Source organism: Pithys albifrons, chromosome Z (genome assembly GCF_047495875.1).
Source record: "Pithys albifrons albifrons isolate INPA30051 chromosome Z, PitAlb_v1, whole genome shotgun sequence".
Lineage (NCBI taxonomy): Eukaryota > Metazoa > Chordata > Aves > Passeriformes > Thamnophilidae > Pithys > Pithys albifrons.
The window spans coordinates 72,134,484-72,154,837 of record NC_092497.1 but is presented as its reverse complement, the minus strand read 5'-3'; the positions used below and the strand labels follow the sequence as shown (position 1 = coordinate 72,154,837).

The window sequence follows — 20,354 nt, the reverse complement described above, 5'->3', positions numbered from 1 at the left end:
CAAATCCCATGCCTTCATTTTGACGTACCTTTTTTTTCCTGTGCCTGGAGTAAATTTCTGCAAATATTCTCTCAAGTGATGCTGTTTCATCACTGTGCACCATTTGAAGAATGCTAGTGCAGGGACTGCTGCTGTGGACAGATTGTGTGATATCCTTCATTATGCTTAAGCATCGTTTGTCATTGAAATGCTGTGAGCTGGATTATATTTTGCATTAAAAAGCATAAAACTTGTCAGAGCTCCAGATATGTGTAGATGTTCTCTCTGTGAACAACCTTTTTCCATACCCTCTGGCTTATTTGTTAAACACTTTCTGTGCACTGGAACATCTGAGGTGCTATGCTGTATACCTGGGCTACAATGCAGAAGAGACCTAGAGGTGTTTGTCAATTAATATTCTCAATAGTAAACAGTGCTGTTGCCATTCATATCCTCAGTTCTGGATAGGAGTGGGCTCTAGTTCAGTTTGCAGTGTGAGGGCCTTTGTTGTGTCATAGTACAACCAGAGGTAGAAACAAATGCGGGCTCTGCACTCCAGAGTTTTCCCTCATCTGTTAGCTGGCTAAAACTCCCACAGTGGGAGAAGGTTGACCCCTGTTTTCTTATTATAGGGGCTATTTTGGTGTGAGAGTTGTGTTTGCTAGAAATGGAGGACATCTGTACATTTGCTTCCTTTAGCAACATGTTTCAGTGGATAGGCTGCTTGACTTGAAGTCAAGAGGCCAAAATGATGCTCTTGGCTCTGCAGCTGACAGCTTTGGCACTGAGTATTCTTTAGGCAGGAGTAGTTTTGCTAACTGGAAGCTAACTCTGTAGTGAAATAGTGCTGAGCCCAGTGTCAAGTAATGACTGTGGGCCTTGTCAGGATGGGATCATCCTATTCTTGAAAGAAGTAAAACAAAAAATAACATTGTTTAGTGAACAGTTCTCATTTAATGGTTTTAAAAGTTTTCATGAAAATTAAGAACTAAAGAGTGGTCTATGAATGCCTGGAATGGGCTTGTTGTACTTTATACAACTTTTGCTAGTACTTAAAGGTCTCACCTTTAAGTGAAATCTGGTTCAGAAAAGTTTTTAACATCATCTGTTCTTTTGCATGAAAAATGGTTTGTGTTTCTGTGTAATGACATTCAACTTATCAAATCTACGAAGAGCAAGTATTTAGAAATGTTATATTTTCTTCAAGTCTTTTGGGACAGCCTTCAGATTATAGTTTCTGCATACATTTTGGGGAAAAGTGGGTTTCTTTCATAAAGTCTAATAATACACAGAATGGTTTAGGTTTGAAGGGACCTTAAAGACCATCTAATTCCTCCCTGCCATGGGCAGGGACACCTTCCATTAGACCAGGTTGCTGATGAATATGTTTTGTTACTTTGCTAGCAGAGCAAGTTACTTTTTGAGTAACTTGGGTGAAAGCAAAGGCTATATAATGTAACTGGTATTTCTCCATGTTTGCATGGCTCATTTCTATGTGAATTTGTTTCTTCTCCTTAAAAGTTGCCATTCCAGTATTGAGCTATACTTACTTGTACGGTATGTAACTTTTTTTTCTGACTTCCTGCACCCAGACAATATAATTCATCTTGACTTTAACAACAATTTTGATTTTACTAATGTAAAAATAGAACTGATGATCTCTTAACATGAAGCTGTCTCTTATGTTAGTCCATCATGATCCTAGGAGAGAAAAGAAAAGCTTTTTCCTTGCAATTATTTGTTACTTCTAGTTACTTTCTTTAATCTGAGCTGTAAATCATTCTGGGAATCTTTTTCTACAGGAGAAAACGTTTGCTGTGTATGTACATAGGTATACATGTATGTGTATAGTCTATGGCCTACATCTGGAATAGAGGAAGTGTGGACCTTCACACAACACACTGATGTACAGATTGCATCTCATTTCACTGAATCTTTACTGTTCATAGAGGGCATTTCTTTGGGGTCATACAGAAATTCAAGTAGATCAGGGGTTTTGAATACCTGTAAATCTCGGGCAATCTTTTTTTGTCTGTCACAATTGTCTATGCAGGCAGGTGACATGTGAGGGCAGTTTCTGAATCCTTTCATAGGGTACCTGGTCTTTGGGATCAGGAATGCTGATGATGTCTTGATAGAGCTTTGCCTCCGCTTGGCTGTTTGTATCAGTGGTTAAAAGAACCCCTGCTCTTCATCTTTTACAGGTGGGTGGCTTTCAGTTAAGCCTGAAGTTCTTGATCATCTTCAGTGTTTGGAGTCTGTCTGTAGGGGACACTGAGACTGAGCTTTCAGTGGTTTTATGCCTAAGTCCACAGCAGATGAAGGGGGGTGGGAAGCAGGGAGTGGAGGAAGAACTCCTTTTTTGTGTCACTTCCTAATGGAGCCAACAAGACCATTTCAGGTTTCCTTTTTGCTTACTTACACAGCCTTGTATAGATTATGTGTGAGAAAACACCCTTTTTCTTCACTGTCTGGAGAGAAAGATATCAAAATAGGTAAAGTGTAAAGCTTGTCTGGGTGAGTGGAGAGATGCAGCCTTCTGCTGTAATGTTTTGTTGCAACGTTCTGAGATTGCTCTGTTGAGTTTTATGGGGGCTCTGTTTTTCTTTTCAAAGTCCCAGTTTATAGAAAAGATCACCATGCTTAGTTTTCAATTTATCTTTACCCACATGATTCACAAATATTTTGTTGTCAGGATTGACTCCCACAAAGAGACAGTGTGTGTATCTGTCATTGGAGTTGAGCTTGCTTTCAAAAAGAGTTTCTGTTTTAAATGTCTGTGAGTGATAGATGCCAAATAGCTGAGATCTGTGATAGGGTTGTAATTTGATCTGTAATCATGTGTAAGGGTGACATAAGCTACAGTTTCCTTTAGCCTTTGTGAAGAAGCATGCAGATAAGGTGAAAAGACAAGTGTCTGGGAGAAAGCTTGTTTATTACTTTTTTAAAAATTGTTTCCATCTCACTTTAAAAAGATTAAATAGAGGAATTCCAATTTTATAGAAATTGTTTTCCTTCAAAGTGAAATATCCAAATACAAAAGCCTTCATCTTTCTGTCAAGTCTTTTAGTCTCTTCACAGCTCCTGTTCTGATTATACAAGAAAATTTGCAGCAAAATTCATAGACTTCTTGATTATTTTGTAAAATTTCTTTTCAGGAAAACTTCCCTTTAAATTTTGGTGGAGTCAATCCATCTGCCTTTATTACTGTCTTCCTTTAGCAAAACAAAGAGTCCAAAATGAAAAAAGAAGAGTCCTTTCTGTTGTAACCACTACAGTTCAGGGACAATGTTTCGCCATTTTTGTTCTCCCTGTCATCACAGTCTTTTTTGGTGATATTTCTGTTTGGTGTGCTGTTAAAGCTTTGCTAGGGCAAGGATGGGGAAAGCAAGAAAGCTAAGGAGGCAGAGCTGTAGAAATGTCAAAGGCATGTTTATTCTCCCTGCCCTTTTTGTAAAAATAAATAAATATTAAACAGTTTTGTAAGCTGTGAATGTGAGTCGGTTAAGAGGACTGTGTTTGTTGTTTAGAAATGTTGATGGAGAGTCTAAGTTGTTGTGACCAAACTCGAGTGAAACAGTCTTAAACTATAAACTGTTCACATCCACACCTGTGCTGTGGAAGTGGGAAGCCGCTGTCAGGATCTGGTGTCAGTGTGCTTCTCCTGGATTCCCTCCTGTTCACTCTTGGCAGCTCAGAGATGAAGTTACAAGCCTCTGTTCACCCTAGTTCTGCTGGCTGCTGCAGAGATGGAGTCACATTGAAAATACAGGATGCTGAATTCAGACTTAAACACCTGCACCACCCCCATCTTCTCCCCACAAAAATCCCAAACAGCACAGCCATTCATATTTTCCACTGCTATCTGAATTTGTACTGTTCAGTAGTTAAAGTTGTTCCACTAGTGGAAAATGGGATCTGTGGAGGTTTTGGTGGTTAGCATTGTGTACAGAACTTGTGTGTTCCTGTCTGTTCGCTGCATGTAAAATTTATGTGAAGTCTAGGGGAAAAGTTCACTTAAGGCTTGAATTTCACAACATTCATGCCGCATAAATGGGAGTGATAGCTTGACCTATTTTCCAATAAAGTATCCTCTCTGTTTGTCTGTATGATTATCTTATCATTCTTACAAGTATCTATTTGAGGGAAAACAGAGTGTCTGTTACTTGCAGCTATTACAATTTAGTCTCTATTTCTCTTTTCGCTTGCTGGAGCCAAGGCAACAGTTCTGCAAAAACTGTAAAATATTATACCCAACATAAGAATTTTCAAATAATCTGCACTGTGCTTCTTAAGCCATTTTTTCTTTCAAACTTTAAATTAGGTTCCTGGTGTGATGAACCCATATGTGCTTGGAATAAGAATAAATTTCTGCACAGTGATATGTTTCTGACATTTAATTTAAAAACAAACAAGCAAACGTTAGATTGCAGCACTGCATTTTCCTGGGATCTCTGAAAGTGAGAGTTAGTTCAACCCATGGTAGATTTCCCTGCTGTGGTTTTGATGCATTTCTGTGTGAAACTGACAGCAGGATTTGTTCGAGTATGTAGGCCACTATTGTATTAGAATTACATAACCATGTTGAGTGGTGAAAACAGATGAAAAGACGGGGATGTACGGCATTCCCTCACAGATTATATCCTGCAACAATGAAGACAGCTCAAGCTCTGCAGCGAATGTGGTCACATGCAGTCAAAAAGTTGGGGATTTTGAAAGGGCACGTGAGTTGCTTTTCGTTGCATCTTGCTCTGCGTCTTTTCTTCCCCTCCTCTCCTCATATATCCCTTCCCTCTCCAACTGACTTTTATAGCCATATGACTTTGTGGCAGGTCTTCTGGTTTTGTTCTTCTTTCAGCATGAGTGAAGTTGTCTTCAGTGATCTCTCAGTAGCAAGTAATTGCATAAATCTCTGATGACTGTCAGTGAGAGCTGAAGCAGCTGTCTGTTCGTAGCACACAGGTGATTTTAGCACTTTGACTAGTTTCCTGCCAAAGATTCTGTTAAGCAGTCTATTTTGGATATGTAGAAAGCACCTGTCATTTCAGTATATGAGCATTAGGCAGATTTAAGCAAATACTGACTACAGTGTTCTAATTAGAAATGGACTGACTTTAGTCACTAATGAATTAAGACTAGCTAATTACAGTAGTTTGCATTTAGTGCAGGTGTCTGTTGTCTGTGTGAAACTGGATAGACTTGTAAAGCAGTTTCTGTTAGTAGCTGGAGGTAGGGTTCTTAACCATTTTGCCTGCCTTTCTCTCTCCAGTGTTTTGCTGTGCTATCTTGCAGTGAAACTGCGATCCTGTAAGGGATGCACAAGCTGCTCAGGATCCCTTTGTGTTTCCTTACAGATGAAGTATGAAGAAATTGGCAAGGTGATGAAGGCTTTTCGTAACTCATCACTTGATCCATTCAGTCAGTCACATTATTAAATGCAGAGTACAGGGATTTTCCAGTTGGGGTGGAGACTTAGATTGTAGTTTTGCTGAAGTCCCCCAGTGATGATTTATAACATGTGTAGTCTCTCCCTTCCTCTCTGTCTTCTCTTCTCCATTAATTTGCCAGTGTGGATTAGCATCATGACAATGGCAAGCAGCAGTACCTTTTATAATGTTAAAGAGATTATTGTTTAGAGATTTGAGGAGTGCAGATGTGGTTTTGCCTTATGGGTTTCCAAGGTCACCATTCAGTTCTCTGAACTGTGTTGCAGAGCCTGCATAGATTTTTCGGTATGGCAGAACTAGTCATGTTGTCTTGGTAATTATGTACAAAAATTAGCTTTGCAACTACATAATGTTCCTTCCTTCCCTAATGTAGCATATAGCAAATGGGAGACAGTTTTTCAAGGAACAGTTTCAAGTGGATTACTTTAAAAAATACTTAATGAATTAAAAAGTGCATTGTTTAATTATCTTTAGTTTAATTTTAGGTAGCCATTTCAAGCCAAAAATAAACACCCAAAATTTACTTAGAATGCACCTGAAACAGTCACTGATACTATGAGGAACATTTTCTAGACACAAATGAGATGATATTATAGGCTTAATATTTTGCAATACCTTAATTATAGTATCAGTAGGCAGTAGTGTCTCTTTCATTCTTACTACCTTTTTTTTTAACAAGATACCGTGACCTATTTGTCAGAGCAAAGTAAACTTGACCCTGTTAGTGTACAATGCTTTGATATACTGCACAATGCATCTCTCCAGTTGTGCACAAGGTTTTACTTGTGCTACTACTCATGAGAGGCCACGTTTTTCTGGAAGGAAATTCCTTTAAGGTTCCTGTTTCATAGCCTTAAGTCCATCCTTGACATCTTAATTGTGCTTACCTCAGTCCTTTTTCTGTGGCATTATGCTGAATAAGCAGTCAGTTCTCAGGCCTTTCTTTGTCGCCATGGGTGCTAAACTCTCATCAGCTGCATTCTGCCTGCCTTGCTCGTGTGCCTGCTCAGAGCTGGCCTCAGTATTCCTGGCTGGGAGCTAGTGTTGGTAAGAGCTGCATATAGTGCAAACTGAATTTAAGTGTCGTTCTTGTTACACATATAAGTCGTTGAGGCTGTTTTTTTATGGAGAGAAGGATGGAAAAGATGGCACATCTCTGTTCCTTCTACAAAATTTGAACTAACCTGCTTGTCCTTTAAATTTTATCCATTGTTGGATACTGATTTTCATTTCTAAAACTTTATTCAGTGAGGTCAGTTGGAATTTAAATTACACTGATGCCCTTCTTTAACACAGAGTGGTTTTTTTTTTCTACAGCTTGAAAATGTTGTGTAGAAGAATGGGACAGTGACAGTATAGCCAAAGGTCAGCAGTAGGTAGACTGTTTACATATTTTTCTACATGCCAGACAAACAAGTCTAGTTGCTTCTATTTATGGCAGCATCACAGGAGTTCAGAAAAAATGCTTAGTTAAGGAGGAATTTTTTACTTAAGGAAAAGATTCTCTGTGTAAGGGAATATATGTAGTGAGACAGTTCAGTTTCATGTAGTTGAAGGGTTAGACGTATCAGCTGGTTAAATGGGAATATCAGATAAAGTAGTTTCACTGTGTGATCTGGCATGTTCAATGCTCACCCCAAGACACATATGTTTTTTTACTGATAGTTATGAACACACTCTTCTATGATCTAGGCAAGTCAAAATTTAGAAATTATTTCCTGTATGTATAATTTTTAATATAGACCATCCTCTCCTACATCTATTTTTAATTTTGTTTTTTTCTAAATTAGACCCCAGAGGTTCTGGAAACTGAAAAGCATTGTTCATTTTCTGGCAGAACAGTGGAAATCTAACCCTGTTTGGTATTGTAAAATTCCTGGTAAAAATGCTGAAAGCAAAAAGTCTGAGCAAGACTTATTTTTGAGTTTGTTTTTCAGTACAGTGAATGTGCAGTGGAAAATGTAAATCTAGTTTTTCTTTGGGGTGCTCTGAATCAACTGGAACAATACATCAAGCACTTTTTTTTCATATGGGCAATAACATCCATAGCTTGCTAAACAGTTGTATACTGCCAGAAGACTTACTCTGCAAATACAGGGGATGTCTTAAGTACAGGCATACCCTTCTTGTGTCACTTTTCTGTCTATTGCTTTGGAATTCATTTGTCAGTAATCTCTACTATGCCCTTAAAAACACCATGCAGTCTAAACTGAATGTTTGCAGTGTGTCAAATGTTGTGGCTTGTTTTTCTCCTGGTTTTACAGAGCAGGCACTGCAGGCTGTGTACTATATGATGCATCACAGCTGGGTGATTATTCTGTATTATATTTTAAGCTGTGATGTTGGAAAGGTTTCAGTTTATGTCATGTAAGATAAACTGATCAGTTCATGATCAGTTTTAACTGGAAATGTGGAAAAAACGCTGAAAACAGTGTGACACTGAGGAGTGTCACATAACTTACTATACAATATACTGTACTATACATGCACTATGTACTATATAGTGATACACTGTGTTTTCCTGTAAAATTTGATTTCTTTATGAGAACCTAAATACTTAGGTGTGTAATTCAGTGGACTAAGCATTTAGTTAAATCCACATGAACAGGAAGCAAAAGTTCTGAAGCCTAGTTCATTATGAAAACCTTGGTTTCAGCTGCTAATTTTTCTGCATAGTGGAATGGAGAGCTCTTCCGTAAGTATTCTGTGTTATTTGAGTCAAGGCTATGGAGTGAGAGTTGGTCTGAATTAAATGCTTTTGCTGAATAAAGCTTTTCCAGAAAATTGGAATGTGCTGTTAAATCAGTGAAACGTGAAGGGATTCTACCACCCTGGACTTATTAATATTTTTTGCCTTTTTAAAGAAAAATTATAATTAATTGAAATACATAGATTTCACCCTAATTCTACCAAAGTATTAGAATATGCATTTTTTTAAACTTGTGTTTTAGTGGAGTATTTTACATTTTAATTTAGATAGTTGTATGCTCTGGGTTTTACTAATCGGTTTCTGTGTGCAGCAGGCCCCAGGCATGGAAGAGCTGATATGGGAACAGTACACTGTGACCTTACAAAAGGTGAGTTATATTTTTAGTTTTCGAATATTCAAGCACTGGTTTAATCTAAATATGGCTTGCAATAGATGTTATTAGATATCTGAGTCTAGAATAGGATTAATACATTGTCCAAATCAGATATGTTTTTTATTTGAAAGCTTAATTGCTAGTTATTCATACAATAGCATGATTCTTTAGTGTTAAGAGTAAATTCAATTAACAATTAACAATTTAAATGTTATATTTGCTACTATTTGGTCTTTCTAATATCAGTATAATATACCACATGTCAGCCACATAGTTAAATTCATTATTGAATAGCCTAAAAAGTAAAGCAGATGGTTTTATCAAGCAGTTTGTGGTTAATGTCCAAGCTTTGTAATAATCACTGAACTGATTTTATTTTTTCAATATACTTTGATATCTACCAATGTAGAATCTAGTGGAAAACCACTGTTTCCATTTCTAAAACACCCGGACTACTGGTGTCACACAACCTCTAGCCCCTCGCAGCCAGGCTGCCACACCATGGTACAAGGTGTGTTGCTTTGGCTTTGGTGGGAATGGTCTTCACAGCTATTCTGCTGCTCTGGGTTCATTTAGCAGCCTGTACTGAGCTGCATTAGTTTTTATACGTTTTGCAATTTTAACTAAACTTGACAACCCCATGTAAAATCACAGTCTTTCCTACACAGCCTGTTTATGTGCTGTATTATTGAAAGAGGGTTGTTTTTCAGGTTGCAGAGGTAGGCATGAGAAGCATTGCAGAAAATCATGGTTCCTGTAATCACCAGCTTGTCATGTCTTGTATATCATGTAAATGAGCATTACTGCTTTATCACAGACTTGTGCTACTGAGATGGCAAAGAGCTGTTGGACTTTCTGTATCAGCCATTACCATTGAATTTTACCATTGTTTTGAATTGGTATTGTTTTGGTGTGAAGCATCAAACTGCTTCCTGTAAAACTAAGGTGCAGCAAGTGAAGTGCTGTTTAAAAACAAAACCACATTGCTTTTTCCTCCTTAAAGAGGTAGCTACTTGATATCACATCAGTGGAACATGAGCTGTCATGTGATGAACAACTCATGCTGAGTGTGAGCTGGGAGAAAAGCACGACTGTGGTGTCTTACTTTGCCACCATGTTAAAACATTTTGTTTAAATGCAGCATAATTTGTAATTTTTAGTGATATGATGTATATGTTAAATAGCTGATAAAATTACACTGTGTAGTTTTGTTTTGTCTGAAGTTCAGTTATGCTCACAGTTCTCAGATCTAGTGCTATCAACACTCTTCCTTCACATTCTGTGAAGTATTTGATTTTATGAATGCCATCTTAGACTTCTATGAATCTGTTATTTCTGTAGTGATAGAGGATAATTAGAAAGAATGCACAAATTCATTACTTGCTTTTAATAATCGGCTAGATCTTGTTTAATTTGATCAACAAATAAGTGGTTATTACAGACTGGTTAGCAATCATAATGAAGATGGGATCCTGGGAAAGCTATTGCACTTTCCCAGGCATGACTAACAAAACAGATTTACCTAAAAATAAATTTGATATGAATAACCAGTGGGATGGTGAAGCAAAATCCAGCAAAATTTTTGAACCCTTTACTTAATTACTAACCATCATAGGGTTGTAGATTGAGGGTTTGGAACACAGGAGCTTGTTGTCTTGTTACATGGACTTGTAAACTCCTTTTTTAAATCTAAGAGTGCTGTGTATTTCTACAACTCTCTGTGTTTTAAATAGTATCTTATTAGAGTGTCATCACAGGAACATTGATGTTACTCCTCTCTCTCTCTGTCAAAATTCCTATCACTGGATTTGAATTTTGTTGTATTTTGTTTTGTTGTAAAGGATTCAAAACGAGGATTTGGGATTGCAGTTTCTGGTGGCAGAGATAACCCTCATTTTGAAAATGGCGAAACATCGATAGTCATTTCAGATGTTCTCCCAGGTGGTCCAGCAGATGGATTACTTCAGTAAGCACTTTCTGGTTTTTTAGCATATTTTGAGGGGCATGGCTGTAGAATGTATAAAACCTTCAGACAGGCTTTAGTGATATCTTGGTAATTTAATCCACTCAGGATTTGTTGCACTCCTGAAAACATAGATGTCTGTTTAAAAAAAAAGCAACACAAAACAAAAAACCCCACAAACCCCAATAAAACAAAACCCAACAAAACAAGTAAACACTGCCTCAAGATGTTTTTGTTTGCTATTTGATAAGAAATTAAATTTCAGTGGAGTTGAAAAGATTTTGAGGGTTGTCAAGTATGTTTCTTTTAGAGTGCATTTCTTTTGAAGAAATGGTAGAAATACTCAGTATCTTAAAGCATCCTTCTGGTTCTTCCTCCAAAAAACACATTTAATTGTCTGTCATAATTTCCAAGAATGGCTTAAGCCAGCCCAAAGAAGGGTTGCTAAGTATTTATTTTATATTTGAAGGAAAAACGTATGGAAATAAAGTGTTTCTCTCGTCCTCCTGATAACTTTGTCTTTGGTAAGGCAACAGCTATCATGGACAAGTAATTTTTAATCTGTAAGCTGAGAGTTTCTAGCCCACCTGATCAGTTTTTCATCATTTGACCTGAAATACCTGATGAGGACTAGACTACTTGTAAGAATGCCAAAGCTGTGCAATAATAGCAATTTGAAGAAGTAGATTTTGCCCATTTTACCAAACATTAATTTTTGGTCAAGTAATGAGATGGCTGACATGGGAGTTGTTACTGAGTAACTGAATAAAAGGATTATTCTGAAGCAAGTAGCAAACCATTCTTCACATAAATGTATAAAACCTACATTTTACAGCAGTGATCCCTGCACAATGGCACTGTCATCCATCCTGTGCATATACCCTGTGATTTGGGCATAAAATCATGTCAACAAATTATGCAAGATCATAGGTGAATTGATAATGACAAGGTAATACCAAGCAATTGGGGCACATTCAGACTAAACACATTCTGAAGAAAACTGAATGCATAGCTGTTCCTCCAGCAAATCAAGGGATATAGGCCTAACCAGAGAGTGTGGAATAGCAATCCTGTCATCTTTTTTAGGGTAAAATGACTTAAATAGATGAACCTCTTGATATAATGTTATGACATTAAGCTCAATACTGTCTTTGGATGTATGGACTGTGAAAAGACCTATTTTAATTCTTACATAAAGCCTGGGTGAAACTGCTGGAATACAGCATGCTGTTATGACATACTCATCCAGTAAAAGGAATTGAAAGGGTATGAAAAGAGGCACAAAAATCGTTTAGGAGTTAGAGTGCCTTACAAATAGAGGCTTAGAGTATATAATCTTCTTATTTAAAAAGAAGATTGTGATGTGATTTGATTATAATGAAAAGAGTCAGTACCAAAGATTTCTTTTATCTATCATAAAATGGCAGAGTAACCAGACAGTGGTTGATCTAGTGTTCCGACAATAAGGTTAATAACTGAGTAGTCACCAGAATAAACTAATATGAGGAGTGGAAAGTTGGGTTCTTTTAATCTCCAGCACCTTTTGTGCTGAAATGCCTTCATGACATTTATGAGTTTTAATTAGTGTTATGGGACTATTTCATGGCAGGGATTGAGTTAAGTCTTAGTGGTCTATTTGACTTACAGGAGGTCCAAATAGACAGGTTATTAATCTCAGTTGGCTTGTGTTTTAGGGCAGGGAGGGCTTCCTATGTGTTATTAATTTGTTGTGGTTTTTCCCCCAGTCAACTTTCTTCAGAGCAGATGGGACTAGGCTTCCAGAAAAGTGTACTACAGCTGTACTTGCCAATATTAGATTAAATACTGGTATAGCTGCAGCAATCTGAGCCTCTTGTGGAATGTTGCTGTGTAAGACATCTCAACTAGGTGTGAAAAAACTAAGAGTTCTGAAAGAACTTTAAAAAAAACCCCAACTTTTAATAGGCATCACAAACGTTCTTCAAAAAACAATGTGGAAAGGTACTTAAACTTGACAAGTGCAGGTATATATAATATACATGAAAAATTACACAGTGTTGCTCAAAGTCTAATATTTAAACATACCAAAATCCTCTTCTGATATTCAGATATTACAGCATTTGTGTGTCAAACAGTTTTTAAGCAGAACTCCCTGTTAAACTGAATGAAATCCATAGGCTCCCTCTGGGGAAAAAAAAAATTCTGGTATTTTCATGATGCCTCCTCTTAAATCCTCTTTTTTTTTTTCCTTTTTTTTTTTTATCTCCTCCCTCTGCTTCCAGAGAAAATGACCGAGTGGTCATAGTTAATGGGACTCCGATGGAAAATGTTCTACATTCTTTTGCAGTTCAGCAGCTTAGGAAAAGTGGAAAAGTGGCGACCATTGTAAGTAAATTACAAGTGGGATGTACCTGTGTAACAAGTTGAGATTTTGGTTTTCTTCCATGAAACGTACCATAAAGGCATAAAGCAAAGCAATCCTTTGCCCAGTAGAATGTATCTATGTCTAGGCTTTGCAAACCAACATTTTGGGCAGGGCTCTCCCCACGTGGGTGTGCCCTTCCAGCCTGCACAGTGGATATTTTAGGTGAGGCACAGTGTGCACAGAACTGGCCCCACCCTTTAACTCCTGAGGTTCATCTGCCACGGCCGAGCGAGCTTGGACAGTGACAGTGAAGTCCTCAGGACCAGAACCTACAGCCCCCGGTATTCCCAGGAGGTCTCCCATCCAAATACTAACCAGGGCTGACCCTGCTGAGCTTCTGAGATCTGATGGGATAGGGTGTGAGGGTGACATTTAACTGCCTCCAATAGAATGTACAGAGTAAATAAAATGGAACAGAGTTTCTACTGGGTGAAACAAGTGGAAATTAAACAAGACTGTCAAAAAGTTATCCTGTTGTAAAACTGGGAATGCAACGTATGTCCTTTGTGTTTATTATACTGACTGATGAGTGATAGTTGGTGTCTTGGTTTGAGCTGGCAAAATGCCAACTGCTCAGTACCAAGTCAGAGCTCTCTCCCCTCACCAAGAAAAGAGAGGAAGGGAAAAAAACCCTCTCAAACTAAGGTTTATGCTTAAACTAACTATATATATTTCTACAGAAAAAAACTAAGAGAAAATTACAATATAGTGCACACACAAGTTAGGTATAACAACAATTTTTACCTCCCACCAAAACCAGATTCTACTTCTCTTGATCTATAAGCACCCCAAAAGATACTTAGCAAGCAGTAAAGTATAACAACAAAATGTTTCTACTTCCCTGAATTCAAACAAAATGCAAGTAATGACAGCAAGAGCAACAGGGCCTACTCCAACAAGCAGCAACTGCACCACGTCCGGCTTGTACCTCCGCCACCGTGGAACTGACCTAACACCTCCCACTGCTGCACTCATAGCTTAGGTTTGCATCATCTGGTATGAAATATTTCCTTGGTTGCCCAGTCAGGTGATAGCTGTCTCCCAATCCACATAGATTCTCTGAGCCTGCTAATTTAAGGCCTAGCTAAAACAACTACAGTTGGATAAAACAAAAGTTACGTGAGGCAAATGATGTCCTGCGTACCCGGATCTTGTCCAGGAATAAACAGAACACTGTTCTTTTTTTTTTATTTCTTCTTTTTACACCAGCCTCAATTTGAAACATAAAGACTATTCATCTGTTCAATTTCACTTTCTGACCTTTGAAGGGGTTTTGTTTGTTTTGTAATGTACTGAACAGGTAGTGAAAAGACCAAGGAAAGTGCAGGCTGCAGCGCTGAAGAGAAGCCCCTCCCTCGACTATGAGGAACGGGCTTTGGATGTAGTGGATGACCATGCAGAATTTGACGGCAACGTTGCTCAAAGTGGCTACAGTGAGAGAAGCTGGCACAGTGGTAGTGGAGGGCGCAGCCAAAGCTGGGGAAACAGCCTGGATCAAGGCTACAGAGATGAGCAAGACAGAGGCCGTAATCGAAGCAGAGAATGCAGCTACAGCCGCGATCGAAGTCGTGGTAGGAGCATTGACAGGAGCTTGGATCGAGATTATAGAAGAGACCGGAGCCGAGGAAGAAGCATTGACAGGGATGGTGTCTATGAACGGGACTATAGAGGAGACTACAGCCCACCCAATTACAGTCATGGATCTCAGTCTAATCCTAGATACGGGAAGGAAGTGAGGAGTCGAAGTCGGGACAGGCTTCGTTCCCGAAGTCCTTCACCTGAAATACACCACCAGCATGAGTACCTAGGACCACAGGATCCAAATGCACCCATCAGTGTTCTCTTAACAAAAGGCAGACATAATGAAGGTAGGTATAGTAAGGGAGAAGACGAATTAACTTCTAATACAGCATGGATTTTGATGGGGAACGGAGAAGACCTGAATTACTTTCTGCTTTTACAGGTTAAATACTGACTTTGTAACTGATGGCTTTGGTTATTCTTTCATTCTTCCTAGCTGATCTGGATGGGTTTTTCCCCAGCACCTTTAGCGTTGAACAAAGAGCAGTTCACCCACATAATTTCAGTCTTTTCAAGCCACTGTGTCCTTGATTTTCCACTTTCTCTGCCCTTTTCTTCTGATGGAAAACATGGATGTGATCATGGTTCAGGTTACACTTGGCACATCTACAAAAGCGTTAGCTACAAAGGGTGAAGAGTAGACTCTGCCTTTAATAATAAGGATTGTTTGGTTCTGGTTGTTAAAGAATACTGAAACAGCAACAGCTGAAAAAGCCTTTCTCTGCTGAGTATTGAAATGTGTAAATGAAAGCCAAAAACCTGACCTTTTGTGGTCTGTGCAATAAAGACTTGTGCTGTAAGGCATATCTGAGATTAGGTTGTGCATTCTTTTCTGTTAAGGATTTTTTGAGGATATGTGGTCATTTGTTTCTGGGGGGTTTTGGTTTGGTTGTTGGAGTTTTTTCTAATTTGCCTTGTTGTGATATGCAAGAATTTTCTGCTAATGTGAACTTTGTATGCATGAGCTAACATCTTTTTTTCATTGACTCTGGCAAGGATCCTTTTCCATCCTTTTTTTCCCTGCATATAAAGTTTCCACTTGTAAAGATAATGCAGCTTTGTACACAAATAAGGAGAAATTTATGGTGCCTTTGTCAGCTTTTATGTTTAGCTAGTTACACTGTAATAATTTCTACTATTCATATGGATCCTTTGCAGACTTGCTCAAATGTAGTGATCTTTTAAAGCAGAGCAACATCCTGTAGCTTTAGGATGCACATGTTTTAAGAGTTTTTGCCTTTCTTTTAAAGTAACATATAGTGACCCAAGTAACTCAGATTAAAGGCAATAAAGGGTAGGGGAGAAAAAATAAATTCCTTTGCCTGAAACAACCAAGGCATTTCCTGAGGTACAGATAGGACAGGGTCAGCATGAAGCCACTTGTGAAGAAAACCCCACAGAATCACAGCCTATGCTGAGGTGAAAGGGACCCACAAGGATCATCGACTCCAACCCTCAGCCCTGCACAGGTCCATCCCCAGGAGTCACAACATGTGCCCAAGAGTACCATCCAAATGCTTGTTGAACTCAGTCAGGCTTGATGCTGTGACCACTTCCCTGGGGAGCCTCTTCCAGTGCCCAACCACCCTCTGAGTAAAGAACTTTTTCTAATATCCAACCTAAACCTTCTCTGACACAACTTCAGACTATTCCCTTGGGTCCTGTCTCTGGTCACCACAGAGAAGAGATCAGTGCTTACCCCTCCTCTTCCCCTCACGAGGAAGTTGTAACTGCAATGAGGTCTCCCCTCAGTCTCCTCTTTTCCAGGCTGAACAGAACAAGTGACCTCAGATATTCCTCATACAGCTTCCTCTCAAGGCCCTTCACCATCTCTGTTGTCCTTCTTTGGACACTCTCTAAGAGCTTAATATCTTTCTTACGTTGTGGTGCCCAAAACTGCACACTGTATCCAAGGTGAGGCCGCCCCAGTGCAAGAGCAGAGCAGGACAATCCTCTCCCTTGACCAGCTGGTGATGCTTTGCCTGATGCCCCCCAGGCCCTTCTGGCTGTTAGAGCACCTTTCTCCACCTCTGCCAGGCAAAATATGAATCAGAAAGAATCTGGTCTGGTGTGTTAACAAACACCTTCTGAAAAAAAGTATTCTTTTGCTGTTGAAGGTGTGGACTAATCGTCTATCCATGATTGGTTTTGGACTGTTGTATGTTCATATTGTGCTGACAGCACAGATTTAGAAGAATTAGCCCAGGGTTAAGTGGGTTTACTGGGTCTGCATGCTTTTCTTTTTTTTATCCTTTATTTCATCATGGTGTGATGGTGTTTGCTACGTGTACACTGTGTAGTTTTTTTTAAAAATGCATCCTCACTCATCTTCTGAGCTACAGTGGATTCTTTTCTTGATTCCAGAATATGGGCTCCGTCTTGGAAGTCAGATCTTCATTAAAGAAATGACCCATACTGGCCTAGCAACCAAAGATGGCAACCTTCATGAAGGGGATATCATTCTCAAGGTTTGGTCTGGTTTTACTGCTACCAGTTTGGCATGCACTGGGTATAGTGGTTATTCTGAATCAAGTCATGGTATAGTCAAGTTCACTATTAAAACTGAGCACAATACGAACTTGTTTGTTTACTTTTAGTGTTCTTGTTGCTTTTTTATGTCCAGATCAATGGTACAGTTACAGAGAACATGTCTTTAGCTGATGCCCGAAAACTAATTGAGAAATCACGAGGGAAACTCCAGCTGGTTGTTCTCAGGGACCGAAAGCAGACACTGCTCAACATTCCTTCATTGAACGACAGTGACTCAGAAATGGATGGTGAGGTTTAATGTGGATGAAAGGTTCTGGCTCTGTGCAGGGACAAAATGGAGCTTATAGTACTTTGCTGTGGTGGAGTGGTACTATGTTCATTAAACTGAAAAAAAAGTGAAAAGAAACACAAATAAACCTAAGTAATAGTCAATTACACATCAAGTCCACTTTAGGTGAAAATAATTTTGTAGTAGTCATATAATTACATTTTGAGAAGGGGCAAAGATAGAAGAAGCAATGTTGGTCTGGCAAATTCAGTCTTCCTGGAATAAGCAAATCGGTTGCTTTAATAAAACATTTGAAAACAAGTGCATTGGACTGGCCTCTCCTTCTGAGGGCATTAACATTCATGGCAGCATTCAACTGGAGGGAAAAAATACCATGACAAGAGGAAATTAAGCCCCTCTGGTCATCTGGTTTCTGTTCCCAGTATCTATTCTATACAAATCATTTCTTACAGTGTATGAGCCATATCTCTCAACATAATCCTGCTTTTAAAAGGGCTGAGAATGTTTGGGGAGCAGGATGTTACAGTATTCACTATGAAATACTTGCTCCTCTGATGTCAGAATATAGGCTGAAGCTTTCTGTAGGTTTTACCTAGGTGGAGTCTGAGATGTGGCTCAAGTCCAAGAGCTGCTGTTTCATTTGTCACTGAAAGGCAATTATGTGAAGACTATTAATGTGAAGGCAATCTTCTCTTTGGGAACTTCCACAGGACTCCAAATAAAAAGCTGATAATGCTAGCTAACGAGTTGGTGGTATGTTCAAAGTAGTGATGTGATGTGAGTGTGTTTCCTAAAGGTTGTGTGAAACCTGTCTGAAATATTTTGTGGGGGATGGAGGGGTGGAAGCACTAAAAGATATACAGCACTTTTCAAATCCTAGTCAAATCCAACTTGAAACCAGGAGTAGGCTGAAAGGTTCAGTATATCTTATATCTGAAAACTGTGTAAATAAAAATGGTGATCAGACAAGCAGATAAGTTAAACAAATCCTGCATTTCCTGATTTGCCACTCTCTTTGTAGACATTTCTGAAATAGAGTCAAACAGATCATTCTCTCCTCAAGATGACAGATTACATCATTCTGATCTGGATTCACATTCATCCAATGAAAAGCTGAAAGAGAAACCAAAGTAAGAAATGGTATTTTCTAGTTCACATGTCTAATGTTTGTCAGAGAACTTCTTAAATACTTGACATGATTATCTCTTTTTACTACACATTTTTTTTTCTTTTTGTTTCTTTTAGTGCAAAAGATGATTCATCCAGTAGGATGTCCAGAATGGGAGCAATGCCTACACCATTCAAATCGACTGGTGACATTGCTACTGCTGCTCTTACAGTTGCAGACACAAACAAGGAGCTGAAGTACCAAGATGAGCCATCAGGTCAGAGTCTTGACGGTTTTGGTTGTTTGGGGATTTTTTTGTTAGTTTTTGCTCCCTGGCCACAAAATGTGTACTCCCTCAATTGTGTTGACATATCTGGTATGTTCTTTATGTCAGACCCACCCTGACACACAGACAGGAGGTCTGTCTTTGCTTTGTGGTGCAGAGAGAGAAGAAACACCTGACATTATTTGAAGGCAATTGCTTATTGGAATTACCACTTCCAAAAAGCAAGTACTCTCCTAGAGCATCTACCGTTAACCTGTTATCCTAAGCAGTCAAATGAATTCCAGTCTAGCTTGCCTGAAAGAGTTGTGCATCCTTCCCTTGAAATATTTGTGATTTTTTCAAGAATTAAAAAAGGAGGGAAATAAATTAATTCTAGTCAGACATGCTTGATGTTTAAATCTGTATTAATCTTTGTCATGAAGGGGTTTGATTGCTATCTGATAGCTAAAAATTGCTGCTATATATAACATTTTCAATATCTCAGTAACTTCTTTTGTCTTTTTTGTTGTTGTTGTTGCATTTAGTGTCTCAACCAAAAGCAGTTACACGAACAATTCTTAAACCCAGCCCAGAAGATGAAGCAATATATGGGTAAGGTGGGATTTGCTGAGCTCTTTTGCATTCTTGCAGGAACATGTAGCTGATTCTTGGTTGCATGGGTTTGCATTTTAGTTCCTCCATTTGAGTGATGCTCCCACTGTAGGGTAATATCAGGGGGATATGGCATGGGTTCTAATGATGAAATTGGATTTCAGCTTAGTTTTAAAAATACCTGTCTGGAAGGTATAGAACACCCTGTGCTTCTGAGCTTGCATGGGAACAGACATAATAGTTTTATTTTATTTCAGATTGTACTAATAGGAAATCAAATTACATGTTTTCTTTGGAGAGTTTCCGAATACAAAAATTAAAGAGTGGAGTGCTGATATTCTAAGGAGAAGCATAAAGATAAGGTTTTGAAGATATTCTGTACCTTGGAGTACTTTCTTAAATGAATTCTCTTCTTGAATCTTTTCTGAGTTGGACCTGGTATATGTTGTAATTGATGTGCAAATTAATCAAGTGATTATTTTGGTGAGGGGGAATTTATAATACAGGCTTAGGGTATTACTGAGAATGGCTGACAGATAAGTAGTGTCCTCTGTGTTGGAAGGTCACTCAGGCATCCAGCTTTTCTGACAGCAAAAAAGATGAGCCTAGTCCAGTAGTCTCTCACACTGCAATATGAAAGGGCTGATTGTTAACATCCCAGTAGGCTATACATGGAAATATTTCCTATTACAAGGAAACTTGAAGACTTCTAACAAACATGCTAAACTGTGAGGAAAATAGGTATAAAATTATTTCATATTACAGTTCTCTAGAATACAGAGGAAAAACAATTTGTATGATTATTTATAATTCAGTCTATTTTCACAACAAAACAGCTGCTTATATGAGAGAGGGTGCAATAGGTAGGGAACATTCTGGGAACTTCAAGGACAGGGACCTGTTTCTCTGTTCTGTGAAGTCTGTGAATGCCACTTAGTCATTTTCCAAGTTTAGTTGCCACTCTAGAAATGCAAATTCTCTGCTTCCTTCCATCACTGAAGAGTTTCCTGGGTAAATATAGCCTATATAGTGAAAGAAAGGGCATAAGAATATTGTTACTGCGATTTTGTTGAATTTTGTCTCTTGACAAACTTTTATTGTTATATGCCTAATATCTGGCCTTGCTTCCTTTT

At 38.6% G+C, this 20,354-nt stretch overlaps 1 protein-coding gene across 5 annotated transcripts in view; it reads left to right on the top strand.

Annotated features, from left to right (window-relative positions):
• The window catches only part of TJP2 (tight junction protein 2), a 68,135-nt gene that overhangs the window by 35,150 nt on the left and 12,631 nt on the right, over positions 1-20,354 (top strand). For 2 of the 5 annotated variants that reach the window (XM_071580109.1, XM_071580105.1), the window contains exons 2-10: positions 8,450-8,503; positions 10,351-10,475; positions 12,734-12,836; positions 14,177-14,744; positions 16,822-16,925; positions 17,081-17,234; positions 18,258-18,366; positions 18,482-18,621; positions 19,155-19,221. In XM_071580109.1, the coding sequence (XP_071436210.1) occupies positions 8,459-8,503; positions 10,351-10,475; positions 12,734-12,836; positions 14,177-14,744; positions 16,822-16,925; positions 17,081-17,234; positions 18,258-18,366; positions 18,482-18,621; positions 19,155-19,221 (1,415 nt within the window). In that variant the 5' untranslated portion in view covers positions 8,450-8,458. Of the gene's footprint in view, positions 1-4,629; positions 4,704-8,446; positions 8,504-10,350; positions 10,476-12,733; positions 12,837-14,176; positions 14,745-16,821; positions 16,926-17,080; positions 17,235-18,257; positions 18,367-18,481; positions 18,622-19,154; positions 19,222-20,354 lie in introns of those variants that run through there. The other 3 variants (XM_071580107.1, XM_071580108.1, XM_071580106.1) reach the window with 2 other exon arrangements.